The 24653-nt window shown below is 48.8% G+C and overlaps 6 protein-coding genes and 1 non-coding gene across 7 annotated transcripts; 1 reads left to right on the forward strand and 6 right to left on the reverse strand.

Moving 5' to 3' along the window:
- Positions 1–311: 311 nt before the first annotated feature.
- On the reverse strand, positions 312–3634 carry GGI43DRAFT_424270 (FAD dependent oxidoreductase; the record flags this gene model as incomplete). The annotated part of the gene is made up of 5 exons (XM_083208347.1): positions 312–1484; positions 2441–2535; positions 2631–3060; positions 3121–3374; positions 3505–3634. The coding sequence occupies 5 exons, from the start codon at positions 3632–3634 to the stop codon at positions 312–314; spliced, it is 2082 nt and encodes a 693-aa protein (XP_083058290.1).
- Positions 3635–4729: 1095 nt separating this feature from the next.
- On the reverse strand, positions 4730–5831 carry GGI43DRAFT_115923 (cupin domain-containing protein). Its single transcript, XM_083198973.1, has 3 exons — positions 5675–5831; positions 5348–5584; positions 4730–5268 (listed from the first exon to the last, which is right to left on the reverse strand). Exons 2-3 carry the CDS (start codon positions 5482–5484, stop codon positions 4887–4889), a joined length of 519 nt encoding a protein of 172 aa, XP_083058291.1. The 5' UTR covers positions 5485–5584; positions 5675–5831; the 3' UTR covers positions 4730–4886.
- Positions 5832–11238: 5407 nt separating this feature from the next.
- Positions 11239–15022, forward strand: GGI43DRAFT_410941 (uncharacterized protein). Its single transcript, XM_083206668.1, has 2 exons — positions 11239–11376; positions 11436–15022. Exon 2 carries the CDS (start codon positions 11804–11806, stop codon positions 14468–14470), a length of 2667 nt encoding a protein of 888 aa, XP_083058292.1. The 5' UTR covers positions 11239–11376; positions 11436–11803; the 3' UTR covers positions 14471–15022.
- Positions 15023–15482: 460 nt separating this feature from the next.
- GGI43DRAFT_t162 lies at positions 15483–15582 on the reverse strand. The gene has a single exon. It is a non-coding gene; the product is annotated as a tRNA-Ile (tRNA).
- A 317-nt stretch (positions 15583–15899) lies between these two features.
- Positions 15900–17396, reverse strand: GGI43DRAFT_428956 (uncharacterized protein; the record flags this gene model as incomplete). Its single annotated transcript, XM_083209038.1, has 3 exons — positions 15900–16172; positions 16220–17101; positions 17256–17396. 3 exons carry the CDS (start codon positions 17394–17396, stop codon positions 15900–15902), a joined length of 1296 nt encoding a protein of 431 aa, XP_083058293.1.
- Positions 17397–18084: 688 nt separating this feature from the next.
- GGI43DRAFT_115963 (glycoside hydrolase family 43 protein) lies at positions 18085–19406 on the reverse strand. The gene is made up of 2 exons (XM_083198974.1): positions 18914–19406; positions 18085–18858 (listed from the first exon to the last, which is right to left on the reverse strand). Exons 1-2 carry the CDS (start codon positions 19289–19291, stop codon positions 18172–18174), a joined length of 1065 nt encoding a protein of 354 aa, XP_083058294.1. The 5' UTR covers positions 19292–19406; the 3' UTR covers positions 18085–18171.
- A 1309-nt stretch (positions 19407–20715) lies between these two features.
- Positions 20716–23891, reverse strand: GGI43DRAFT_410944 (GNAT family N-acetyltransferase). The gene is made up of 3 exons (XM_083206669.1): positions 23439–23891; positions 22961–23359; positions 20716–22892 (listed from the first exon to the last, which is right to left on the reverse strand). Exons 2-3 carry the CDS (start codon positions 23263–23265, stop codon positions 21170–21172), a joined length of 2028 nt encoding a protein of 675 aa, XP_083058295.1. The 5' UTR covers positions 23266–23359; positions 23439–23891; the 3' UTR covers positions 20716–21169.
- Between the last annotated feature and the right edge of the window lie 762 nt (positions 23892–24653).

The raw sequence follows: 24653 nt of genomic DNA on the forward strand, positions 1-24653 counted from the left end.
TTTCTTCTTATATCTCACTCTTTTTAATGGTCTCCGAAGTTGATGGTTTATGAAACGGAACGCACTGGCTGTTGGACACGCTTTAATCATTGTGTCTTTTTGCACTTTTCTTTCTTCTTCTTTTACATCTAATTTCTATTGAGCCTCTTCGGCATGCAGACTTGTTGCAGGGTTTCGGTTATTCAATGTATATGATATCCGGTTCTATGGAAATTGCAGATTTGTTCTCTTTCTGTTCTGCCAACAATTCGCTGATGAAATTGTATAATATGGTGATGTGTATGTTTTCAATATTTATATCTCTGAATTCATCATGCATTTACCGACTCTGCAGTGCCTGTTTGGCTACCGTATAGGAGCTGGTCCACCATTTCTGCAATGGCAAGGCTGCTTGTCAATCCAGGACTCTCAATGCCCAGGAGGTTCACCCAACCCTCGTATCCTTCTTCTTTCCGAATGATAAAGTCGTTGAAATTCTTATCCGTAGCCAACGCCGCGCCCTTGGAAGCAAGCTTAGGCCGTATGCCAGCATAGTCGGGCACAAGAGCACCGGCATCCACTCCCGGAAGATACTTTTGGATCTCGGCGATAGCCTGGTCCAGCCGTGAGGCATTGGGTGTCAAATCGTTCGGATCGTCTACCCACTCGACATCTGGGCCGAAGCGGATTCGTCCAGCCATGTCGAGGGTGAGATGAGTGCCGAGTCCTCCTGCGCCGGGCTCAGGGGCGGGATAAATGAGGCGCGAGATTTTTGGGCGCGAGGCCGAGTAAGAGAAGTAATTGCCCTTTGCGAAGAAGAGCTGCTTGTGCTGCGAGGGAGGGACAATCATGTTGTGGATGGCGGCGGCGCCGAGGCCGGCGGTATTAATGAGGGTTTCGGCGGTGATGGTGGAGAGGTCGCCATCGGGGCCATCTGAGACGTCGATTTCCCAGCCAGAGCTACCTGGGTTTGATGATCCTGAAGACAAAGCGCGGATGGCCTTGACGGGAGAACCAAGAGCGACAACACCGCCAGCGTCTTCAAAGAGGCCCTGGAGACAGAGCATCAAGCCATGAGAATCAACAATGCCCGTCGTAGGACTCTCCAGCGCGCCAGCATCTGCCCTCACGCCCTCACCTTTCTCTTCTATCTCCTTCTGCCCAACCCACCTCACCGGCACGTCAATCTCATCCCTACACAAGGCATAGATCCTCTCCAACCCCTCTCTCTGCACCGCATTCTGCGCAACGAGCCACTTGCCCGTCCTCTTGTGCGCAACGTCATGCGCCTCGCAGAGCTCATAGAGCAGGTTCCTCCCGCGGATGCAGAGCTTCGTCTTGAGGCTGGATTTGCCGTAGTAGATGCCCGCGTGGATGACCTCGCTGTTGCGCGAGGAGGTCTCGGTGCCGACGGCGGGGTGGCGCTCGATGAGGACGGTGGAGGAGTTGCTGCGGAGGGAGAGTTGGCGGGCGATGGCGAGGCCGACGACGCCGCCGCCGATGACCTATAGATGTATTAGCTTTTGTTGTTATCATTGTATAATTTGGAGAAGCTTTATATCGCTCGAGATGTATGTATATATGGCTCGTTTGGTGTTGTGAACTCTGATGCTCACTCACTTACCGCGTGAGTAAAGTCTGCCCTGACAGCTGCGGTCGAGCTAAAATTTGAGGCTTGGACGTGATTGTGGCTGGATGAGCAGACCAATCTCGCTGCTCTCCTTGCCAGCATCTTGTCTTTTTATTTTATTTAGTAATTGTTGAAGCAAAAGAGTGAATTAAGAGCGCCTGAATTAGTTTCAGGGTAGGTTCTATCTTGAGCGAGAAGCTTTGAGGTGAAGTAAGGTAAGGTCCCACTTTTAACCCCGGATTTAGATGCGGTAGCTCCAGTATGAAGATGTTTAAAGTCACAGATCATAGTAGTTAAATACGTAAAGTAAAATATAGCTTTACTGGAATATGTCTGTAATTTAATCAATTCATCTTTATCGTTAATTCTAATTAAAGCCGAGGTTGAGGTGTCTAACGCCCGTAGGTTTCCGATGAGTGAGCTGGCCCATTGCGTTCTCGGAGTTTGGATCTACAGTGTTTAGCCTAACTGCGGTCCCCGGCAACGGAACGTTTACATAAAACATCGACTATAAAGAGGAAACTTGGTTTAATTAAATTCGGATTGTTCTTTTGAGATTATCCCCGTGCTGGTCTTGCGTATTTAAAACAATTTACTTCGTCCTAGACGCCAGCTAAAATGGCAAACTGCCGTGTCTGCAACACTTGCGTAACAATATATGTGGCTCTCATGTTAACAAAAGAAAAAAAAGAAAAAGAAAAAGATGACCGCCAATCTCAAAGTACTAGGTAGTTTCCTGCATATAGCTGATAACCCGTGATCGCCACATATTCACAAGATAAATACATAAAATCAAAGCTCTTTCTATGCTGCCCTGGACGCAGGCTCAACCTCATCAGCTGAGGTTGATGATCGAGTGAGATTAGAAGATACTGAGGGCTCGTTTGGTACGGGGGAGTTGGTGGATAAGTCGTTGACTTGTTTCTCTGAGTTACGCATAACGCATGTTAGCCAATGTACACTCGTATAGCCAGCCATTTCCTCATTTAGGCAGCAGCAAAGGTGAAAAATGACAGCTTACCCAATTCACGAATCCGATGCCGGAGCATCTGATTCTCGCGTGTTAACATCTGCGTCTCAGCCTGATAAAAGGCGCTCTCGTCACGGAATAGAGACCAGTCCCCGCTCTCGGCGCTGATGGAAGTCGCCCGCAGGCGAGGCGAGGCGTTTCTGCTCGGCGTCCTGGACCGGCGCTGCATGTCGGCGCGGGCCATTTCCATGGAATTTCGATGGTGGGGGAAGATTGGCGATCGGGAAAAGGAGGAGCTAGACGCTGACGGCGGGACATGATTGCCGGTTGGAGACTGGGTAGTGTTGATGGGAACGGGGAGTGATCGAGGAGCTCTCTCGGAGCCTACGGCAGCCTCGTCTGCAGCGACTGCTTGCGGGTGGCTTGCTTGGAGGCGCTGAAGCTCTAGCTGTTGTTGCCGGATCATGTTTAGTAGTCGATTCTGCGAAGAGCAGGTAATTAGCTTATTTTTCTGCGTAGAGATAGGGTTAGAGTATCTTACGACATGGCCCTCCTGCTCTGCTTCAAGCTCTTGGTGAAGCTCGCCCAGGCTTGGAGTTCTGTGGTGCCGGCTCGCATCTGGCGGCAAAACAGCGGCGCTGATGGGCTGCGGGCTCGCTCGTATGGGGTCTTGAAACATCTCGCCTGGCGCAGGCACCGACGGATCGTTTAGCTGGAGGTTCATGAGGATTGTTGATCGTCGCCGACCGGAGGTGGGAGAAGAGAGGCTGGGGGCGAGAGAGTTGTTGGAAGATCCTGGAGAAGCTTTAGTGGTTAGACGCGGAGAATGAAGGATGAAAGATTGAAAAGAGACAGAGAGAAGGAAGGAGATTCAAGCTCTCTCTATATCACAAGATCAAGCTCTGACTCGGTGGTCTCGACGTACTGCGTGAAGGTTCTCGTTGAAGTCCGGCGTTCATAGCCGCGGCCGCATGTAGGGAAATGGAAGCGGATCGAGGCGAGCCAGTGGGGGACTCGGAGCGGGGCACGGAGACGTCACCGTTGGCGGCCATCATCATTTTGTGAATGGCGCGTGACGTTGTGCTGTAGAAGAGGATGTTTGCGGCTTGCTCGTTGTTTGCTGGTGGGATAAAAATGGAAGAAGAATCCAGGTGATTTGGATACGGTTGTCAAGAAAGGTATATAAAAAAGGTAATTGGTTTGGTTGCTTGATGTTGATCCAAGGAAAAAGGTTCGTCCGTTACTTGTTTTGTTCGTTATCCGTCAGTTTAAGGTTGTGCTGAATTATTCCGTAAAGAGGCTTGGGATGCGCCGCAAAATAGGCATCGATCGGCACACAAAAGCTAAAGTAGAAAGTAGAGGTATAAGCAACGTCACTCTGGTGGCGGAATTTTTTTTGTCCTTTTTTTTTTAATGTCTTTTGCGGTTTGTTGCTAGAATGGAGGTGGTGGTAACTGTTGATACATGCGTTTATCCGCGGATAGAGTAGCACATGTGATATCAGACGAGCTTGGTTGTTTGTTGCGATTGATTGATGAGGGACCAATGCAGTAAATGGTTAAAGTGTTACAATTGGAAATAAATAAAGGGAGATGTAGGTGCACAGTACAGTATGAGGACACATTGGTGTTTTATCATTGGGTGCGCAAAAGCTTAACTCCAAAAACTGCGTGACGCGCTGCTGATCGCCGTTTCGAGAATATGCGGGCGAAGGCGAAAAAGCTGATGGCGAGTGGTACGAACCTCGAACCACCACCGTCACTAGGAGGAGTCATAGGATCAAGCAAGCACTTCATGTACCCAGTAAGCACCGTAGAGCCCTGTAGAAGATGCCTAGAGCCTGCTGTAGCTGTCATTCTATAGCGCTGAACTGTATTTCGTCTTCTCGGAAGGTCACGGAAAGCACATACCTGTATTAATTATTACGAGACGAAATTGAAGCGTCACCAGGCGAATGATTTCTCTACAATTGGAGATCCCAGCTCAGGGACATTAAATTGACATTGAGCATAGATAACGCCCCGCGATTCATTGATAACCCAGCATTACGGTTACCTTCACTACACACTCAGCGGCCGAAAGCTGGTAACCGTGACGCCACTAATATGGGGTATTAGTGCACCGTTGCAAGCACTAACATCCACTGACATCAACATAATAATAATGGGTCGACGTTCCAAGTCCTCCGGCGGTGTGATGGGAGCAATTAGGACTCTATACAGTTCAATTTATGGAGTTCATTGATTAATTAACTACTATTTGTTCATTTTGTGTGTCTGTAACATGCAAGCCAAAGCATGAATGACCCTAGGCCTTGACGGCATCGAGATACTCGGGATCAATCACAACCAGTGCCGCCACGCCACCCTCTTCCACAATTTTCGTATCGACAACCATTGTTGCAATGATCTGTGCCGGCTCTGTGGTGCTGTAGTTGTCGCTGGTTACGTGGTGGCAGCCGGGAGCCTCGAAGAAGGTGCCGCCTGCGGGAATCACGTAGGTAGGTCCGTCGTTCATCTTGTTGAGCACGGCGCCCTTGGTGACATAGACGGAGACGCTGGCGCCGGCGTGAGTGTGAGGCGGTGTGGACGAGTTTGGCGGGAAGTCAACTAGGAGGCCGACGGATGACTTTCCGGGGGAGTTGGGCAGCTTGTTGTTGAAGATGAGTTGGACATTGGGACCAGGACGACTACATGTTCATGATGTTAGCGAGCTTGCCAAGTATAAGACCATATAATTGGGTGAGAAGATGAGGAGTAAGAACTTGCCCTGGTCGGAATGGCACGTCGTCAACGACTTGGTATTTGTCTGAGTGTGAGTCGCACATTGTCACGATGTGGTGGTTTGGTGTTTTGGGTGGTGTGTGTGGTTGATGTATGAGATTTGATGTGTGATTGATATCCATCTGTCAAAAAGACGACACCGACGCCAAGGTTATATATACAATCTTCTAGCCATTCAAATCCTAAAAATCTTTAAATCTACCATCAAACTCAATGCCCCAACTAGAGATGCAGCATCGCAATTTGTTGGCCATTCATCTAATTCTTCGGGAATCCAAACGGCAACCCGCTGTGGTCAAACGTGCATCTCACCTACGAATTGCTCTCAGTCCCCGCTGGCCCGATGGTGACGTATGTTCACATAATTTCTACTTTAGGATAAAAAACCCTAGCACATGCCAGCCAGATGCATTTTCGGAACGTTTGGGGATAAGATTCCTCGGCGCTGATAGTCCAATGTTTCCGCGTTGGGACTGGCTGCTATGTTGTCAGTAGGCTATTCGGGTATCCGTAGCCGCCACCGTCTTTAGCTCAACAGTTTTAGGTAATCTGAAAGAGTCCATTTGTTTCGTGAAGAGAAGATCTGTATAGTATAACGAAGAAACCACGTGGATGAGCGGTGGAACTAGAGAATTACTGCTGACGCGTGAAAAGGAAGAAAAAAAGAACATTCTATGATTTTCGTTGTTGAGAATTGGGTTTTATCGCCGTGCGTGTTCAACATTTATGACTAATCTCAACTCCCAAACGCACACTCAACGCAACGCAACGCATCCCCAGAATCAAGAGCCTGTGCAAAATCGAATCGCATATGCTTACGTACTTACAATCTGTTCTTTTTTACAAGTTGAAACATTGATACTTCCCAGAAAAGATGGATTTGCGAGCGCGCATAACTGTGCCCCCTCCAGCCAAACTCGCCGAAATTACATCTTGCCTGGACCAAGGCGGCCTCAGCTGGGCCCGTCCCAAACTGACGGGTTCCCTTGAAAGCAACTACTTAGGAATAAGATAGTAGCGGCAATAGAAAGAAAGGAGAAAGGGTGAAGAAGGAAAGCCAAAGAAGAGAATAAGAATAAGAAAACGTGGCTGGGCTGGGGAGCCATGCTCGAGTAAGCCGCCATCAATCGGACTCTATCCGTATCTCACAACGGCCTATTATTACAGAGTCGCACTGAGCATTCCAGTAGGATGGGAGCGACATGGTCAAGCGAGCTTTGGCTGTCGGGGTTTTGCTTCCTTTGCGGCCCGTGCCAGCCTCACCCTTAGCCTGACAGACTGGGACTGGGAGTGAATCAACGTGCTCTGATGGCCGTCGCTCCAGGCCTTGGGCCGCATCCGGCTGATGAGATGAGATGAGATGGGGTAGAGATGTCAAGGCGGCTGAGAACTGCGGGCTGTGAAGTTTGGTGACCGGTGAAACCATTCTCAGCGTCTAGTCGTCACTAACATACATGTACCTGACTCATCCATCGCCGTGGCCGATACAGCATGGGATAGTAGTGAAATTAATTCCATGTACCCATGACACGGGATGCTCCGTCCGCGATATTGTGCTGGGTAAAAATAGGCTGGTAATGCTGGGTCAAGGGACATGACATATCAATAATGTCTACTTGAACCTATTAGTATTTGTTTAGTTTTTATGTCATCGATGCCATATTACCCAGGGTCACGCGGAGGATCACGAGGCACCGCAACTCTCTGGTCTCGTCAATGCGACAGCTGACCCGTTTGTGCCGGAGGGTGGCCCAGGCTGCATCGGCCCCAGAGCCGCACGGCGCCCGCGGCCCAAACCGCCAAGTTTCAAATCAGGAAAACATGTCCAGAGCTCGGAAATCTGCGGCTGTGTCTGTTGATTGCTTTGGTAGTGGAAACAAAGAAAAAAATGAGGATTGCTGCACCCATGCTCCACTGTTGATGACCACATGACGGTTCACATGACGGTTTGCACTCGAAAGAATGCCACAACCTTTCCGATATTACTTGTTTTTTAACCAATTATTGCATTTTGTCGTTATCAAGACCCTCGTCTCATCTGGGGAAGAGAGAAAAAAAAGGGTCCAGCGGTTAACATGGGCATGGATAGCTGGTAACTGGTAGCTGGTAGTTGGTAAGCTGTGGGATTGAATACACGTACAGGAGCTGGGTGCATGTGGACCGAAAGCTTCAACGCCTGCTGCTGACTCAATCCTAGCCATAACAGGCTGCGAAACAGCATCTGCCGAGATTCTGGGCTGCAGCTGCACAGACATGCGCAAAGCCTGTGCAGCACGCGCTACTGCAGGAACATTTGCCCCTCCCCCATATGTGCTCGTATTGCTTCGTAAAACCACGATTGCATGGCAACGCTCTGCTCTGTGCACAGAGTAAACATTGCGGATGGTCTGGGGAAACATACAGGTAGGGTTTTGGGAAGGACAGAAGAAAGGCCGTATTACAGGCCGAAACTCTGTATAAATTATATACGAGTTGGTTGGTTGTCGTGTTAGTCGTGTTGTTAGTACGGAGCAGCATAGCAACTTGGATATGATAGCAGTTAGAGAGAGTCAGACGTGCATGGCCAAGCGGCCGTCGAGCTGCAGTTGTGTTGCATGGGTCATATTGTAGTAGTATCTCGAGATGGCCTGATAGTTAGGATACCTACCTAGGCATAAGGGAGTGGATCAGATGCTTTTGATCCATCGCAGCAAGCAGCTCATCCTCGTGGTTCTTGCTAGCGCTCTTTAATCCTAGTGGCTGTTGATCTCACATCTCATGCAGCCTTCACAGCGAGCTGAAGTTACGGACGAATCACATCTTGACCTATGGCCTGCGCCCTCGACAAGCTGCATCTTCAGAAACGGCATACGCAGCCACGGAGTCCTGCGATTGCATACTATCTCGTAACTGCTCGTATCTGTAAATTAACGACGAATTATAGTATTTGCTGTTGCACTGTGCAGAGTGCAGATCGTTGGATACAATTACGGAGAGCTCCGTAATAGCAGCGCCACTATTCGACGCATTCAGGAACCAAGCACTACTTGTTGTTATTATTAGCATAGTAGCTCATAGCTGTAATTATGACGGCCCAACGGGGCAGCCTCTCTTGTAAAAACCTGGCAGCGTTGGATCCGATTTAATGAGGGCCACGCAACAATGGTGCCGATGGAATGAAGTAGAATGAAGATGAAGAATGAAGCTGAAATCTCGGCGCTGCACGATCGTCGCTTGCACGCGAACCCCTGCTCGAGGACGGTCCGACGGAAACTCTATGGCCATGATGGTTGCCTGTACTAACTTCGATGCTACTCGGAGCTGCTGATACTGCTCTGTAGGCGCATAACGCATGGCTTATCGTGCATGCACGCGTTTATGCCCGTGCTTCATTAGAGCGGCTTTGCCTGCACAGGCGCCGATGCTAAGTGAAAAGGTTTGCGCTATCGCTGGCCCTACAGGGCGTTCACAAGTTCTCGCGACTAACATCTGGCGAATCGGGATCGATCAGCCATTGCCGCGGCTGAGAGTTTCTATGGTGTTTGTTCATCTTGTCTTTTAAGCCAATCGTTTTGTTTCCCCGCGCACATCGAGATGATGCGACGCGAAGCGATGCGATGCGATGCCCTCTCCGCCCTACCGCGATACTTTTCTCCTTGCACTTGCAAAAGCCTCAAGCAGGTTTTTGTGTTTTTCGTGGATCGCCGTCGGCGTACTACAGAGTACGGTGGGCCAGCAGCTGTTTAAGATTACAACCCTGGTCGGGCCAAGAGCGCTAGCAGGGCCATCCCAAAGCGCCGGAGACAAAAGACGTCTAGCCAAAGCCCTGTTTTGCCCTTGTACACGTATATCCTGTAATAAGCCAGGCGGCAGGAATAGCATATTAGCCGTGGCGATGGTAATTAAAGGGAGAAAAAGGATCCGAGAAACTGGGAGCTGGTGCTACTGGCATCGAGATTGACGCTGATCACTTGTCCGAGGTGTTGCTTGGGCTGGGATACAGATTCACGATGACATGCCCTGTTCTGTTATCCTGTCCAAGTGCTGGTACTCCCCTCTCATCTCATCTCATCTCTCATCTCGGTGTAAATTGATATGCAATAATCCTTCCTGTTCAATACTCCTTGCAGAGACCCCTGCCAAGATGGGTATATGCCCATCTTTCTTTTCTTCCCTCTCATCTCAGCAGAGAGTGTACAGTACAACTCTTGCGATTCGCCGAAGTGGCAAAAGTCCTCGGGTGTAAGGAAAAACACGTGTTAGTATAAGCTCAGAGCTTGATTTGTTTATCTCGCGAATTCTCGAGTGGGATGGGTCGTCAAAAGCGACCAGTAGGATGAAGCCATCGCCGTAGGGCAACCAAGCCTTATCATGCTTTTATGTTTTTTTTCTCGCCGGTTTGCCCGCTACGGCTTGCGACCTGCACGAAAGAAGATAAACGTGAGGCACAGGTTTTGAGCTAAGAAAAAGTAAAATAAAAATCAAGGCGGGACGAAAGAAAAAAAAAAAAAAAAATATGATCAAATCCTGGGCATGTTAGTGTTGATGGTCAAATATGATCTATTTCTTTGTCCTGCATGGTGGTGGTTGTGGTTGGGTGGCTCCCCGCACTTTACACACATACAGGCCCAATGCGGCTATCTCCCTTGGCGACATGTTTCCCACGTTTATCGGCAAACATAGTGGTGGCGAGGCACCTTTAGCTGCGCTCTGCTGAAAAGTAAATTATATTAATCAATCAGCAAATTGTTGCCAAACTTTTGTCTCGGGACGGAAAATGGTCAGAGATTATATCATCAAGCAGCAGAATGTGCCCGAAGACTGAACTTGCAATGCTACACAGCCATTTTGCCATTAATAGTGTACCTTATTTTTTCTTTCCTTTTGCGCGTTCAGCCCTAGCACAGGAGTGGTAATTAACACCTAGAACCCGAAGTTCAGCACCATCGCATCTGTCGTGCAAGTACCGGTACGCCATGCTGCTCCTGTCAGGCGCAGCCCTGCCCTCGACCTGCTACGGATGGCCGGGAATAGCCATCCGCAGCTGGCCCTCTTAGTGGGCTCTGGGCCCGTTTAGCTCGTCGCGTCCACGGTACTTGTAGCGGTACTCGGGGCGCTACGTTAAAGCGCATTACTACCTTTTGAATCCAAAGCCACGCCATCCGTCCTTTCGGCTCCATGCCATGTCCTTATTTTTAGCTTCCCACTCGGCTCAGCTCAGCCCAGCCCAGCCGACGCCTTGGTGCAGAGGCAGCCAGCAGCAGCCTATCTCGCGCTGTATGTACTGCATGCACTCATGCAACATGCAGGTATTTGCGGCACAGGACCAGGCCCCGGCAAAGCATCAATTTACATACTTCAAGCGATGGATTCAGTGGGCTCCTCTCCTGTGCCCCTCCCCGCCTGTCACCGCACTGTTCAGCACCACATCCGGCCCACCCCTTTGAATTGACTCCTCTAAGCCTCAGGCCCTCTCAGGCCCTCTCAGGCCCTCGGGCTCTTTACCAGGGCCTCTGGTTGGGTGCCTTGACCCTGGACCCCTGACCCCTGGCACAAACTTCCAATATGAAAGCTTTTTTTCTCGTGGGTGGGCCCGACGCATGCACTTTTTTTTGACATGCGCTACAAGGCTCGAGGGGACCCATGTCCTGGTCATTATTTTCTTTTTTTTGTGCCCTCGAAAGCTCTGATCGATGAGCGTCCGTGATTCATACCTCGGGGCTTGAACCGACTGCCGTTAGAGAGGCTGCCTCCATTGCATTACCGTGCTAACACTAGCCTTACTAAGGCAGTGAATGAATGAAAACGCCAATTCTGGGTGGCAGCGCATCCAAGTATTACTAGTCCCCAAGTCCCACCTTCGTCCGCCTCTCGTCTTCCTCCCACGGTTGCTGCATCTCCTGGGAACCTCACTCTTGGTCGGGAAAATGGCATCTTGAGAAGAAGCACAATTGCCTTACGCAGTCCCTTTTTGCCTTCTTTTGCCACTGTGCTCTCGTTTGCTTCGTTGCAACACCACCACGCTCTCTCCACGTCTATAACCAGCATTAGCCTGTTGTTTGTACACTTGCCGTATATCCCGTCGACGTCTTACATTCTTGCAGTCCATTATATCGATTTTGTTCCGTCAATCCCTCACAGCATCTGCTAGCTCCCTTTGTGCAAATCCCTAACAAAGAACTACACCGGGCCAGCCATTGACGAGTGTGACAATACAATACTTCCAACACTCATTTCCACTTTTCTCTTTCATCCTCGCTCGTCTCTGAAACAGTCTCTTCTCCACCGCTGACATTCTCACAATCGCCGACATTTCATGGGTCCACCGAGCGTCGTCACAATCAACTCCAGCTTCCCACTCACGTACACAATTACACAAATCAACTGCCATCCTTTGTGGTCTATCCTGGCTGTGCCGCGTCTTCTCCAGTGCGAGTCATCGGCTATCTAACTGGCTTCGCCATGGCCACCCCTGCCAGTGGACTCGAGGGCCTTCAGGGCAGCAACACCTTTCCTCGAAGGAAAAATGTACCGGCTTCCGAATTCTCGCTGGACTCTGATGTCTCGACTTCAGCTCCGTTGAAAAAGAGCAAACTGGGCCGTCGAGGGTCCAAGCTCGGTCTAAAACACCTCTTTGGTCGCAAACTATCTAAAGCGGGCGAGAGCCTACCGTCACCCATTTCTCTCAAATCACCCAGCTCGCTCAACTCACTCAACATGCTCAACAACTTGGGCAAGCCGCCTTCTCGTGGAGGCCTTCGACAGTCTCTCCATCTTACCAATTGGCCATATGGGCAGCAAGCCAAGTCTGAACTTGCTCTTGTCACGCCAGATTATCCGTGGGATGCATCCCACGAGCAACCAGACAGCCCTGGCACACGCCCACACACTCCTCTCTTTGGCTCTGCTGCTTTTTCCGGGAAACGTGCGCCGGGCATGTCAATAACCAAGCAGCCTCGTCCGACTCTCACTGTCTGGACATTGCCGCCTCTCATCCGGGCGTTCCAACAGGCGCACAAACAGCAAACGCTCTCTGCCACCACCATGCCTATAGAGACCGTTCTGAAACTCAGCGAGAAGTCTAGCGTGGCCGACATGATAGTACCTCTCACCGAAACAGATACAAGCATGAGCAGCGCCGGCATTAGCACCACTGACAAGTTTAGAAGAAGAAACCGCGGAGACTCCTTGTCTGCCAGTAATCTTCAGTGGACCACCAAGGTTTACATTCTTGTCACTGCCGGCTATTTACTTCAGTATTCCGGAGACGGCGCCATTGACCGTCTGCCTGAGAAGGTGCTACGCCTGGGTGCGGCGTCGGCAGCATTTGTAACTGATGTGATTCCGGGCCGCCATTTTGTGCTGCAAGTTACATCCACCACAGAGAACAACGACAGACCACCATCAAGCGATCCCCGATCCTTTCTCTCGAAGCTGCCCTTCCGATCATCAGAAAAGCGCAACACATCCAATATGATTATGGTTTTTGAAAACGCCGAGGACATGGACGGCTGGATGACCTGCTTGCGGTCCATGATTGAGCAGCTTGGAGGCAAAAGGAGCATCTCTGAGGCTGACCTGCTCAAGGAAGCCGAGGCCAAGCTGAATGAAGATGCCAATACTTCTCGTGTTCGTGAAAAGCCAAGCCTGAAGTCTATTGCTACCAGAGATGCCAACCATGCACCTCCCTCCACGGCACCCCATCAAGAACGAAGTTCTAGGATTCCTGATTATTCAATTCCTGTAGTTGACTTCGATTCTATAAGCCACGACTTGACCTATGACGATAAGTCAGCAACGAACAGCATTGCATCCCATGACGGCCGTCAACTAGAAAACCTTCGCGACAGCTCACAACGATTATCGCAATTATCATCTGGCCAACGGACAAATATGACATCGACCACTTCTTCGCCCGCGGGCTCACCTGTGCGCGAAAGGTTCCCGCTATCAGCAGATATTACCATTATCCCGGAGACGGCACGGCCTAGACCCAACGCCAGCGCCATTTCAATTCGACGAGTGTCACTGCAGACTATGGGACCTTTTGTTGGGGAGGCTAGTCTTGGTGGAGATGGTATGCAGGAGCATCACCAACTCAGCCCGCTTCCCTGGGCCAACGCCGCCGGACGTGATCTGACTCCATCTCCAACTGAGCCCCGTGGCACCCACATCTTTGGAGCCTCCACGCAACCTACGGGCCGCCGGGCTTCTCACATGAAGGTGGCCTCTGCTTTGGATGTAGAGAGTTTCTTTTCTCCGCCGTCACCAAGAGATGCTGTCGCTCCGACCTCCCGGGGATCGCAACGCAAGCTGTCAAATATCCGTGTTGGACGACCCCTGTCCACGGTTGAAGATCAGCCCTCTCCCAAAGAGAATGTCATGCCAGAAAGGCCTGTGACGAGCCATAATGCGGAGACCCGGCCACCGTCGGGTATCCCTAGTGTCCCCAAGCTACCTCGAGAGAGGCTTGTGTCTATGTCAAACGTCCCCCAGGTCCTAGGACGGCTGTCCTTGCCTTCACGACGTCTGAGCTTAGTACCCAAATTGACAACGCGGAGCCCCAGCCCCGGTCCCGCCACTCCAGCTGGCCTTCGCCTTGATGAGAACACACTTGACAGCCCTCGGAGACTCGCCAGTATCAACGCACTGCGAAAACAGCTTGAGGCCAAGGCTTCATCATCAACACTTGGAGATACTAGCCCCTTAGCATCACCCGCCACTGACCGATCATACTCGCCATTGCCTTCCCCTCTCTCGGCCTCTTGGACTGACAAGTCGAAGAAGAATCGAACCTCGGTTGACGATGTAGATGAATTCTCACGGGGCTTTAACCTGGGCTTTTCTTGGGCAGCTAAGCGAGCCAGCATCATGTCTGCCTTTTCCGACAAATCGTTCCCTGGGGACGCGCATCCTATTGCAAGCATTGCAGAGTCGCTTCCCCAGCTTTCGCCGCCGCCAACAGGACCTCTTCCGGCAATTCCCTCGAGGCCTTCATCCTCTTCTAGCAATTACTCCAAGAGTATGGGGCGCAAGAAGAGCCTACCGCGGATGGCCATGCCTCCGCCAGCACCACCGCCCACATGTGCCCTGCCGCCACTGCCACCCAAGGCTGCGGTTGAGGCATAAGGGGGTGCTTCTATAGCTTGATTTCCTCTTTTTTTTCCTTTTCTTTTTCCCTTTGTGTGTTTTATTACCCCCGTCGGCCTCATACGGGTGTGTACCATATCCGCATTGTGTGCATGACGTCTTCATTTACAGCGGCGATTGGCGTTGAAAATCGTAGATATGCGTTGTATCTAGCCGATATATCTTTGCGCGCATTGTTCAAGCCATTTTTCTTTCAATTTTGTTTGTTTTTTATACCTTTTGTATTTTTCTTCACTTTGTTTAGGTAGCTGGGAGCAGAGATATCAAGAGATAGGAAATACCTGTTTGGTGCATTACGACACTTGCACGCAAACGCATTATTTGGGTGGATATTTGTTGATTGGATTTAGCAAGGTTTCTGATGAGCCTGAATCCTTGGCAAAATAACTGGGTTTTGATTTTTGAGCTTTGAACAGACAAAAAAGGTGTTTGGATGTGGCTCTTTCTTTTTCAAGCTATATAGTATATCGATACGGGAATGTATCTGAAGCTAAATAATAATTTTATCTGTATATTCATGTTTGACTTGACCAACTCCGTGTAATGGAACTTGAACACTTGTATGCAGACTCTATGGGGGCGTGCTCTCTTGATTTTGCATTTTCGAGGCGCAGCTTTGTCATCAAACTCATTTGGGCGAAAGATCTAATGCTTGTCATTCAAGATCTGCATTCACTACAAGGCTCAAAGTGATTTCTTAGCTGTAAATCAGTACCTTTTCACTGTAACGTCGTATTCTATTTTTTGCCACAAATAACTATAAATATAACCTTGCCCGAGATTGCACACTTGCGAGATGGCTCGAAGCCATCCCAGTCAGTTGCTGGGTCCCACCAGCTGCCTCTGATAAAATTCATGACCAAATATTTCGAAGGGCCTCTTGAATCATTTTTTTCTTCCTATTCTGAGCTAGTTAAAAATATTCTTTCTAACCCAACTGGAAACAGAAAAGAGAAAAAAAAAAGAAATAGTAAAAAAAAGCAAAAAAGAATGCTCACGGCAGGGCTTGAACCTGCGGCCTCCGCATTACCAAGATTTCAACCGAAGCTGAAGTATTAGTACGAAGCTCTAACCAACTGAGCTACGCGAGCTGACTAATCAACGCCTAAGTGTCCTAAGAGTCACTTGGTGAGAGCCTTTGTTGAAATAAGCTGATCCAATTCTACTATATAAAAGTCATCCTTATTATGGAGAACTCTCGCTCTACAGATAACCTCGAGATATCCGACAACAGATATTAACTTAATAATAAATCTCTGCCATTCTGGCTCCTTATTTTAATGTGATACATTGTTGAAGGACTACTCTAAGTGAACTTCGAAAACTGGAACAATTGAGAAGCATGAAATGTCATTTAATTAAGTGTCTTGTTAGTTTGCCTGGCATAGCTGGATCCTCCTTGCCGGTTTCAGGGGCGACAGTGCTCAACAAGGCCTCTAAGACGCTCGTCAGTCTCGTATTCCTTGAGTTCCGTCTCCCTCCACTGTGCCCAATCTTGGCTGGCCCCAAAGACTTCTAGTATCGCGATTGCCAACGGCAAGGCATTCACCCATTCGGATTCCAAGGCCAGGCCCCAGAAGAACCTCCTGGCTTTCTCGTCGACCGCGCAGCTGGCCATCCAAGAGAGGCCCTTTTGCCGCAGTGCATCCGTCAAGGCAACGTCATCGGCACTGAGCGAGACCTTGCCGCCGCACAATGCATTCATGTCGGCAGTAACAAGGGACGGACCAAGCGTGCCATCTGCCAGTCAATAATGCCCGTGATGTGAAGATCGTCGTCGACAAGTAGGTGGTCGCCTTTGTCGTCGACGTGCTTTAAAAAGAATTGCTCTGAAGGCTTCGCTTCTCCGCCTTGTTCAGCTAGCTGTGATGCGTTGTCTTTCAGAAAGCGGTATACTAGGTACGCATCGATAGGAAACTCGGTGTAGAGTTGGCCGTCTGCAATCAGCGCCAAGTACTGCTCGGCAAAGGCGGTATAATATGCTGTCGAATTATGAAATGGGCCATTAGGAGTGAGGACGACGAACCTGTCGCTGGCTATAGCCGAAACTTGGACTCTGGATGACTGGAAGCACAGTGACCCGGCTTTGGGAAAGGGGTGATGTTCTACCTCAGCCAAGATCTCGGCGAGGTCACTCCAAATCCTTGCTTTCTCGTCGTCAGTGGCCGCTGTACCCGACACACCTTGGCCTATCCAGGGTCTTCCTAGTAGCTCTTCCATAAGAAGGAAAGCCACGCCGACACCATGGTCTGTCCCATTGCTGCACACGCCATAGCTGAAAGCTCGAGGTGCGGGCACTGCAGTGGTTTCGAGAAATTTCAATGTTGCGTACTCGCTGGCTATCAGATAGTCCGCCAACGGGATGGGAAGACCAACGGTGAAGCTGGCCACTCGAGGAACTCGAAGCAGCCACGAGGGAGAGCCGTCCTGGAAGCGTATGCGGGCATGATAGTTGGCGCTTCCCATGAGAGCGCCCGGCCCAACTTTGGACGAGTGCTCAACTCTGCAAATCCGACTGCCATTCAGCCTCGACGCATACGGCCGCGTCGTTGATCCGAGACGATCGATCTCGGCGGCAATTTGCGACTCATAAGTTGCATCATCCAAAGTCTGTTCACCCAACCACGTTTAGCACTGTATCTGGAAAGGCTGTAACACAAGCTGTGCTGTGGCGAAAGAAAGGGGCGGGGGAGCTAGTTTCCCCATACCTCGTCACACGTATGAAGAGAAGGAGACAAGTGGGCGAGGCACAAGTGGCTCTTACAGCCATCGCAAGCGCCGTTTGCTCTGACACTGGGCCTTTCACAATCAGGCACTGAGCATCTGAAGAATCTGGACGCCATGGGGCGAATGATGTTGATGCGTGAGACTTGGGGGAGGATGCAAAGCTTTGACGCCGTGGCATTTGCGACTTGATAACGATTGTGACGAGTGTGATGAATTTTGAGTCATGTTGTGATGAGGACTGGATTTTGTTTCGTCTAACCAGGCTTGGATAAAGAAAAAAAAAATAACAATCGTTTTGTCAAAGCGTTCTTGTTTAAATATTTGCCCAATTCATCCCATGTTAGCCGAAACTTATACAGCCATGAGTTACATGGCTCTATTTAAATGGGTTATAGATCAAAACGGTGGTTAACGCTATGAGCATCTTCTACTGCTAGCAAGCTGCTTGAATTATATACCTAGGCTTTCTGCGTTGCATATGTTATGGTATTTACAAGACTGCTGCAGTCTCTTTAAACGATAGTAAGTCAAGTCAAATAGCTAAACATCCTATAAACAAGGGTGTAAAGCTATTATTAGAAATATTCGCTATGCTACCCAGATTATTAGCGACATGGATTAGCCTATCAACTTAGTGCATGGCCATTAGCCTAGCGTGGTCACACGGAAAGATTCCACGGAAAGATTACATGTAGTTGATCAAAACATCGCCCCTGACATGGGGAGGAAAATATATTCAATATTCCACTTTCATATTCATATACAACATTTGTCATCATCTAGTCTCATCATCCAAATCATCTAACTACTAATGCGTTTGAGTACGCGTTTATGTACAGCAGAAATGAAGCATTTACAGGAATTGTGCGTTGTTTGTTGCAAGTCTTGCTTTGGGTTAAAGACGCCAATTCGCCCCCCACCAAAGGCAGCCCATCCACCCAAACACAAACCCCTTACCAGTTCGCACCAGTGATGACATGGTTAGCGTTGATAGCAAGGTTGGCGGAGTACAATTCTCTTGCGCCATTAGGTGTGTTGGCAGTAGTACGGCCGTGGAATACAACGTTAACGCCATTGGGGTCGAGATCCAAACCGCCAGGGCCGTAGATGCCAAGGTTGGAGATGGTTCTGGCCAAGATGCCACGGTTGGTGTAAGCTCCGTTGATCGTAGATGAAAAGGCATACTCGATGTCATAGTCGTCGCTTGAGTAGCAGTGAGCGCTATAAAAGAGAACGTAGTTGTTGTCGGCAATCTTGTAGATGACGGGGGCCTCGACAACACCATCGTTGGCAGCTCCCTGGTTATCAAGGATAGTGCTCGGGCTATCCAGCAGAGTCAAAGCATCACGAGCCATGCGCTGGATCTTGATGGGCGTGGGGTAGTAAGATCCCGAAGGAGTGCCGCCCTGGCAGGTGGTGGCACCACCAAGGCTGTTGCCGTCAACCTTCCACAAAATCCAGCGGTTGACTCCATCGTCATAGCCTGAAGGGTCAATGACACCGCCATTGGCATCATCGCAGATCAGGGGGCTTGCTGCGGGGGTAAAGGGACCAGCAGCAGCACTTGATGTCGCAGTACCGATGCAGTGAGCACCGTTGGTGTTTGTGCCGGTAAAGTACATGACATAGGTGCCGGCGTCCTGGTAAAGCAAAGCATCAGCATCTAATAATTTCCAAAACCCAACTTTTACTTACATTCTTCTGAACATCTGGAGCCCAGATACCAGCGCTAGCTCGAGCCCATCCAGTGTTAGGCAGTGCATCCTGTGACTGCACCGTCCAGCCGGTAAGGCCATCGTTCGACACAGCAACAGGGACATTCTTCCCCTGTGACGAAGTTGCGTATGCCTTCCATGAACCATCGCCCCAGATGAGTGAAGGGTCGGGGAAGTTTCCAATGAAGGGGCCGTGAAGCGTACGCTTGTCGTATTTGCCTCCAGCCGTGCTAAAGTCAACCTTTTGGATGTTTTCGAGAGTGATGTTGGCAGAGGGAGCTGTGTTGGCATAGGGAACAGCTACATTGGGGGCGGCCGCAGCCATCCCAAGAGCCGAAGCAATGACGAAACCCTTCATTTTGAAGATGCAAGCAGACTATCCTAAGCTGATAGTTTGTATTGTGTTGCGCTTCATAGTCGAGGGAGACGGTGGCCTTATATCCATGATTAATTGAAGCGCATTCGGCCCTCCATCGGTGGAACAATCCCGCATGACGCTGTCAAGATGCACCATTACCCAATCTGAATAGCGACAAGTCTCGGCAGTGGTGATTTTAGCCTACTTGGCGATGGGAAGGATCAAGATGCATGTTCCGCGCCAATAAGGGGAGCCAGAGCATGTTCGAACTTCCTCTTTGGGAGACATATTCCAGACTTGGCCAATGGTTTCCAAGCCACTATGTTAAGGGGCCCAGAACTAGTATAATCTTCGGTCATAATATTTACAGAGTTGCAGAGTCGTTGAAACGTATGTTTATTGCTATGCGGTGTGATGAATCGTCCGAAACGCGAGACGCGAGATGCGAGATGCGAGATGCACCCCTCCATACAACTGCAAATATCACAACTAAATTGTCTTTGACACAACTCCGACAACTGGATCCAATTAGCTTAAAAATTCAAAATTGAATCTTTCGAATGAGATTATGCTTTGAATTGGCATTTTGGAAATTATAATAATCATTGATGCTGCTGAGAGGTATTATTTAAGCGAGTGCTGATATAAATCTGTATCTCGCGATTGCTTCACACCCCTTTGGGTTGTCTGATAATTGAAGTCAGCGTGGTTCATTGAAACAATAGCCGGATGTCGCAATTATCAGCTATTCTATTCTATTTCCGATGCATGATGAACACCTTAGGAGCTCTTTGGTCAAACGTTGCTGCCTTGAAAGCTAGCCTGCTTCAGTATGATCGCTGCGGCTAGCAAGGGGAGCCCAGTAGGCTTCCCCTGTCCACCTATCTCGTGGTGAAACCTGACCATTTAATGCCGAATGTTCCTTGAATGCCGAATCGTCGAGTGTTTATTTCATCCTAGTGCTGATTCGCACTAGATGCAGTAGAAACAATGGGTGTTCCTAGAGACTATACCACGGATCGGGCGGAGGGAAGAGTATCGTGGCGTCACGACCATGGAGGAACTGTAACGTAGGATGGGATTTTATGAACTATCTAAAATCTAGGTTAGAGTTATTCTGAGTTTGTAAATCTGTATATGTGTACTTAGGTACGCAAAGGAGATCATGTGATGTGACCTCACAGACTATTTGCGTTGGGTATATGGTTGAGCTTAACCCATGCATAAGTGCCGTAACTTGCTTCGATACCACATTGTTCGCACTGCCAAAATGCTTTACTGGCGAATTCAATCATTTTCACTGTCTAATTTCTTTATTGATTGAGCTATAACATACAAGACATACGTAGCGCACAAATCCTACGGACAGCCCCCAGCAAGCTGCTTAAATTTCATAATACATCTCTATAACATCGATAAAATAGCTAAATGGTACCATTTTATTAAAACTATTTTCTTTCAAAATATCTCGATACAGGTTATTTACAATGATAAATAGAGAGTAGAAGCTATTTATCTTACCCCTGTCTTTGTACGCCATCAAGACTTTCGGAATTATAATGTCTAAATCCACTCTGTTCCACTATCAAATCTTACATTCTTGAATATATCACCGCTTTTCTACTATAATTTCTCACCTATACGTAACGTTACTCACTCCTAATTACTCGCTGGATAGTCATGCCACAGCCTTGTGTTTACCATCTAATCTACACTTGGATTACGAGGGAAGCAACTTCCTAATACGTTACAAATCTAGCCACATAGCCAAGCAATCGAAAGGCAGTGAGAGAGTTCGTGAGAGAGAAATTGCCTGTATGAATGTCTTGTCTTGTGGGCAGTTGTGACATTAAAAATCAATCGTTAGCGGGTAGAATCTCAGTCGACTGAGTGCTCGATCTGACTAACACGCTCATAACCACAGAGGCCACTCACGAACCCAAACTCGTCATCGTTGCGACAGGCCGGAAGCGCCTCTATATTATCTTCAAAGGCTTCCCAGTGTATTCCGCCTCCAGCCCAACGCGACTCATTCATGGCTTTCATGAAGAGGGTGGAGCCCACAGCCTCGACTGTGCCACCGCGCTTGAGATAGTTCTTCGTCACAGGTGGCCACTCATTTTCGAATAGGATCATCTCGAAGATCTTGTTCGCACGGGGAGGCTCTGTGCTGTCTTGCAGAAACTCCGCAAAGCGGCCGAAAATGCTGGCGAATCCTTGCCTTATGGACTTGTTTGTACGCATGTTATCGCGCACCCCGGGTTGCAGGTACTTCAGGTTATGCCCATTTACTTCCACAAACGAGTCGCCATCGGATCTGGCAATCCCGTCAAAGAGTAGGTCCGAGGTGATTTCTGCGTTAGAGAGGAGTGCAGAATGCATACGTGGGCTCAAGAATCCTCCTTGACACTGTCCGCAAGTGCATCCATATTTGAGCCGTTGTAGCTCTTCCTGTGAAGGGTTACTCAATCCTTTCAAATTGGAGAGGATTTCCACAAAAAGCTGCGAGTGGCCATTGAACTTATCCAAACCCTCTTCATTGTGGATGTTCTCAAGGTGTTCTTGGCACGAGTCGAATGGCGTGTCCCCTGAGAGATTCCGAATCGTGATCAGGTGTGGACATTTCTCAACAATCCATTTGATGCATGCTGGGTTCTCGGATATTGCTACGTGATGCAGCAAGGTGTTGCCATTTCTGTCGGTTGAGACCCAGGTATCATCCTCCGGCCCATAAGATTCGAAAGCTTTCTGGGCCAGTCCCAACCGAACAGCATCTTCTTTGGTCTTATCAAATGCGCATAGCAGCGTTTCGAGGACAGCGTTGGTCGTCTGACCTGGTGTTGGTTCAGGCGGATCGAAGTCTTGGTCGGCAGGCAGAGAGTGGCACGCATGTTGCGCATCCCCTGCGGCGAAGGCGAACCACTCAGTGTAGCCAATGCGTCGAAACCCCAAAGACCTCAAGAAACATTCCACCGTGCGTCTCTCCCTATCGTATATGGCATCTTCCTCTTCATAGCTCTTATCCTCGCATTCGTCTCTAACCTCTGATGTTATCGCCGCTGAACGAGCAATGGCAACGAATGTCTCAGGATCGCACCTTGCCAGAGCTTTCTGCAGGATGACACGAACCATCTCTTGGCCAATACCTTGGCGCCTGTAACGCTTGTCAATACGCACTTGGTCGATTAAGAGAATGTCACCGCAGTTCAGCTCATCGCCCCAGATGCCGGAACCGGATCGAACTGAGTCCTTCTTGAAGGCAAGCTTAAGCCGTCCATACCGATCAAAGAGGCCGAATCCCATACTGGAAGTTTCTTCGCTTGGCTGATGGATGGCATTGTAAAATACGGGTCGTATTCGATCGCGATCAATTAGGACGCTGGAGCAAGAGCCTATACAATCAGGCTTGCCGTTGGCATTGGTCTTCTTTGAGAGAACGGATGCATTGATGGGCTCGAGCCACTCATATCCTTCATACTCGCCAAAGCCACTATCATCGTCTTCGTCCTCATCATCGTCCGTGTCCTCGTCCGTGTCCTCGTCCGCATCCATGTCATTATCGCTATCCTGGTCCACTTTTTCGACTCTATCTTCACTCATCCTAGGCAAACCAGGGGCTATCAGAGAGTGCTTCATTTATTCGAGAGAATAGAGAAGCAGTATACTTACTCATTCTTTTTAGGCGAGGTGATCTGCTCTGGGACGGCTGCCCCTGTGCTATCAAGGAGGCTGTTGGCGGGCTCGATGATATCTTTATGCACTTTGTCTGCCAACCACGACTTAATATCGCCATGAGAAAGTGCATGCATTTTGATATGAGTCGGAACCATTGAATCCCAGTCGATCGATGAGGGAATTTTGATTTTGATCTCGAACAGATCTCGCCAGTCATTGTTAGTGCTCGTTTTGGCAATCTTCGGTGCTGTTGCATCTTCGATGGAAATGGCACTCAAAGGACGCTTTTGTGCAGCCATTTTGGATTCGTTGTAGGCAATGCTCTGGTGCAGTTTCCAGAAGCATTCGTGCGCACTGCGTGAGGAGACATGACGTTGGTCGTTATTCTTGTTGCTGGTGGTGTGGTATTGGCGGGGTAAGCACATCCATCCCATCAAACTTGGAAAATAGCCAGGGGTGTTGAGCGACCAACGTGCAGACAGTAGTGATGCTCGAGACAGATTCCAAGCCAATCAATTGAGATTCTAGGACGGCGAGATGGCTCGTTGATGGTAGGTTGGTAAAATTTACATACAAAGCTGTGTGGAATTGGCCCCTCAAAGCTTGAACTTTTTATATGGACATGGGGCAAGGGGGGATCCTATGGTCGACGTTTTATTCACGTGTCTCTAAACGGTGGTACGAAATCAAGATGAAAAGGATATAAGGGTAGATGAGTCTTTCACTGGCTTATATTTGAGAAAAAGCACGTGGATGGCTGGTCTCCGAAATATATCAGGCATTTCACTAATATCTTTACGCTTAAAAAGAGACTACACACCTTAAAGGGGCTACTGAAGTATATAGAACTTTTGTGATTAGTGCTCTTCGTGTCCTGTTGGAGGCTAGCATAAACTTATGAGGAATAAGGGAAGTCTTTACGGTAGAATAGGGCAATATTAGATGACTAGCACCGAGAAATACGCGCAATTTCTAAAATTTGCAGATTTGGATAGGAGTTCAACCGTGCAAGCTTGAATTCATGACATCTCTGCACATATTCTAGAAACGCATGCTGCGATAGTGGCTTTGGATTGTTATGGTTTAACGAGTACGAAAGCCAGGTTGTTCATCTGCAATATATAAATAGACTAGCTATACAAATGAATCTATAAAAAATAACCACGACTTAATAATCATGAATGAATAATCCTGAATACATAATCCTTATTAAGTAATCCTTAATACATAATCCCGAATAATTAATCTGTAGTAGGTAATCCTTGATATTTAATCCGAGGTAAATAGTCCGAGGTATATAGTCCATAATAAGATCCGAGGTAACTAGCCCATAATAAATAGTCCAAAAGAAATAGTCCATAATATAGAGTAGGGTTCTATTTTGCCCAAAGGTGCCTAGTCTTGAGAAACCTGCAAGTAAACCTCATGCATCTAGCTATAAAGGTTACAGGCCTCAGAACGATCAATGCACTATCGTTCGGGAACTGTGCGTCATCCCGGCTAAGGAGAATTAAGGATAAGTTTAAGAAGAATGGGCTCATTAGAGCCACTGCAGTTATATAGATTATATAGTCCACAGTGCAAATAATTATTCGAGCGTTCCGGAAGCCAAGCAGATCGCTGCGCAAGACTGCTATTACTATAGTCTTTACGTTCTATGCTGTTGACATATACCATGCCCACTGAA

Source organism: Trichoderma evansii (genome assembly GCF_050947405.1).
Source record: "Trichoderma evansii strain SZMC 28006 chromosome Unknown GGI43scaffold_17, whole genome shotgun sequence".
Taxonomy (NCBI): domain Eukaryota; kingdom Fungi; phylum Ascomycota; class Sordariomycetes; order Hypocreales; family Hypocreaceae; genus Trichoderma; species Trichoderma evansii.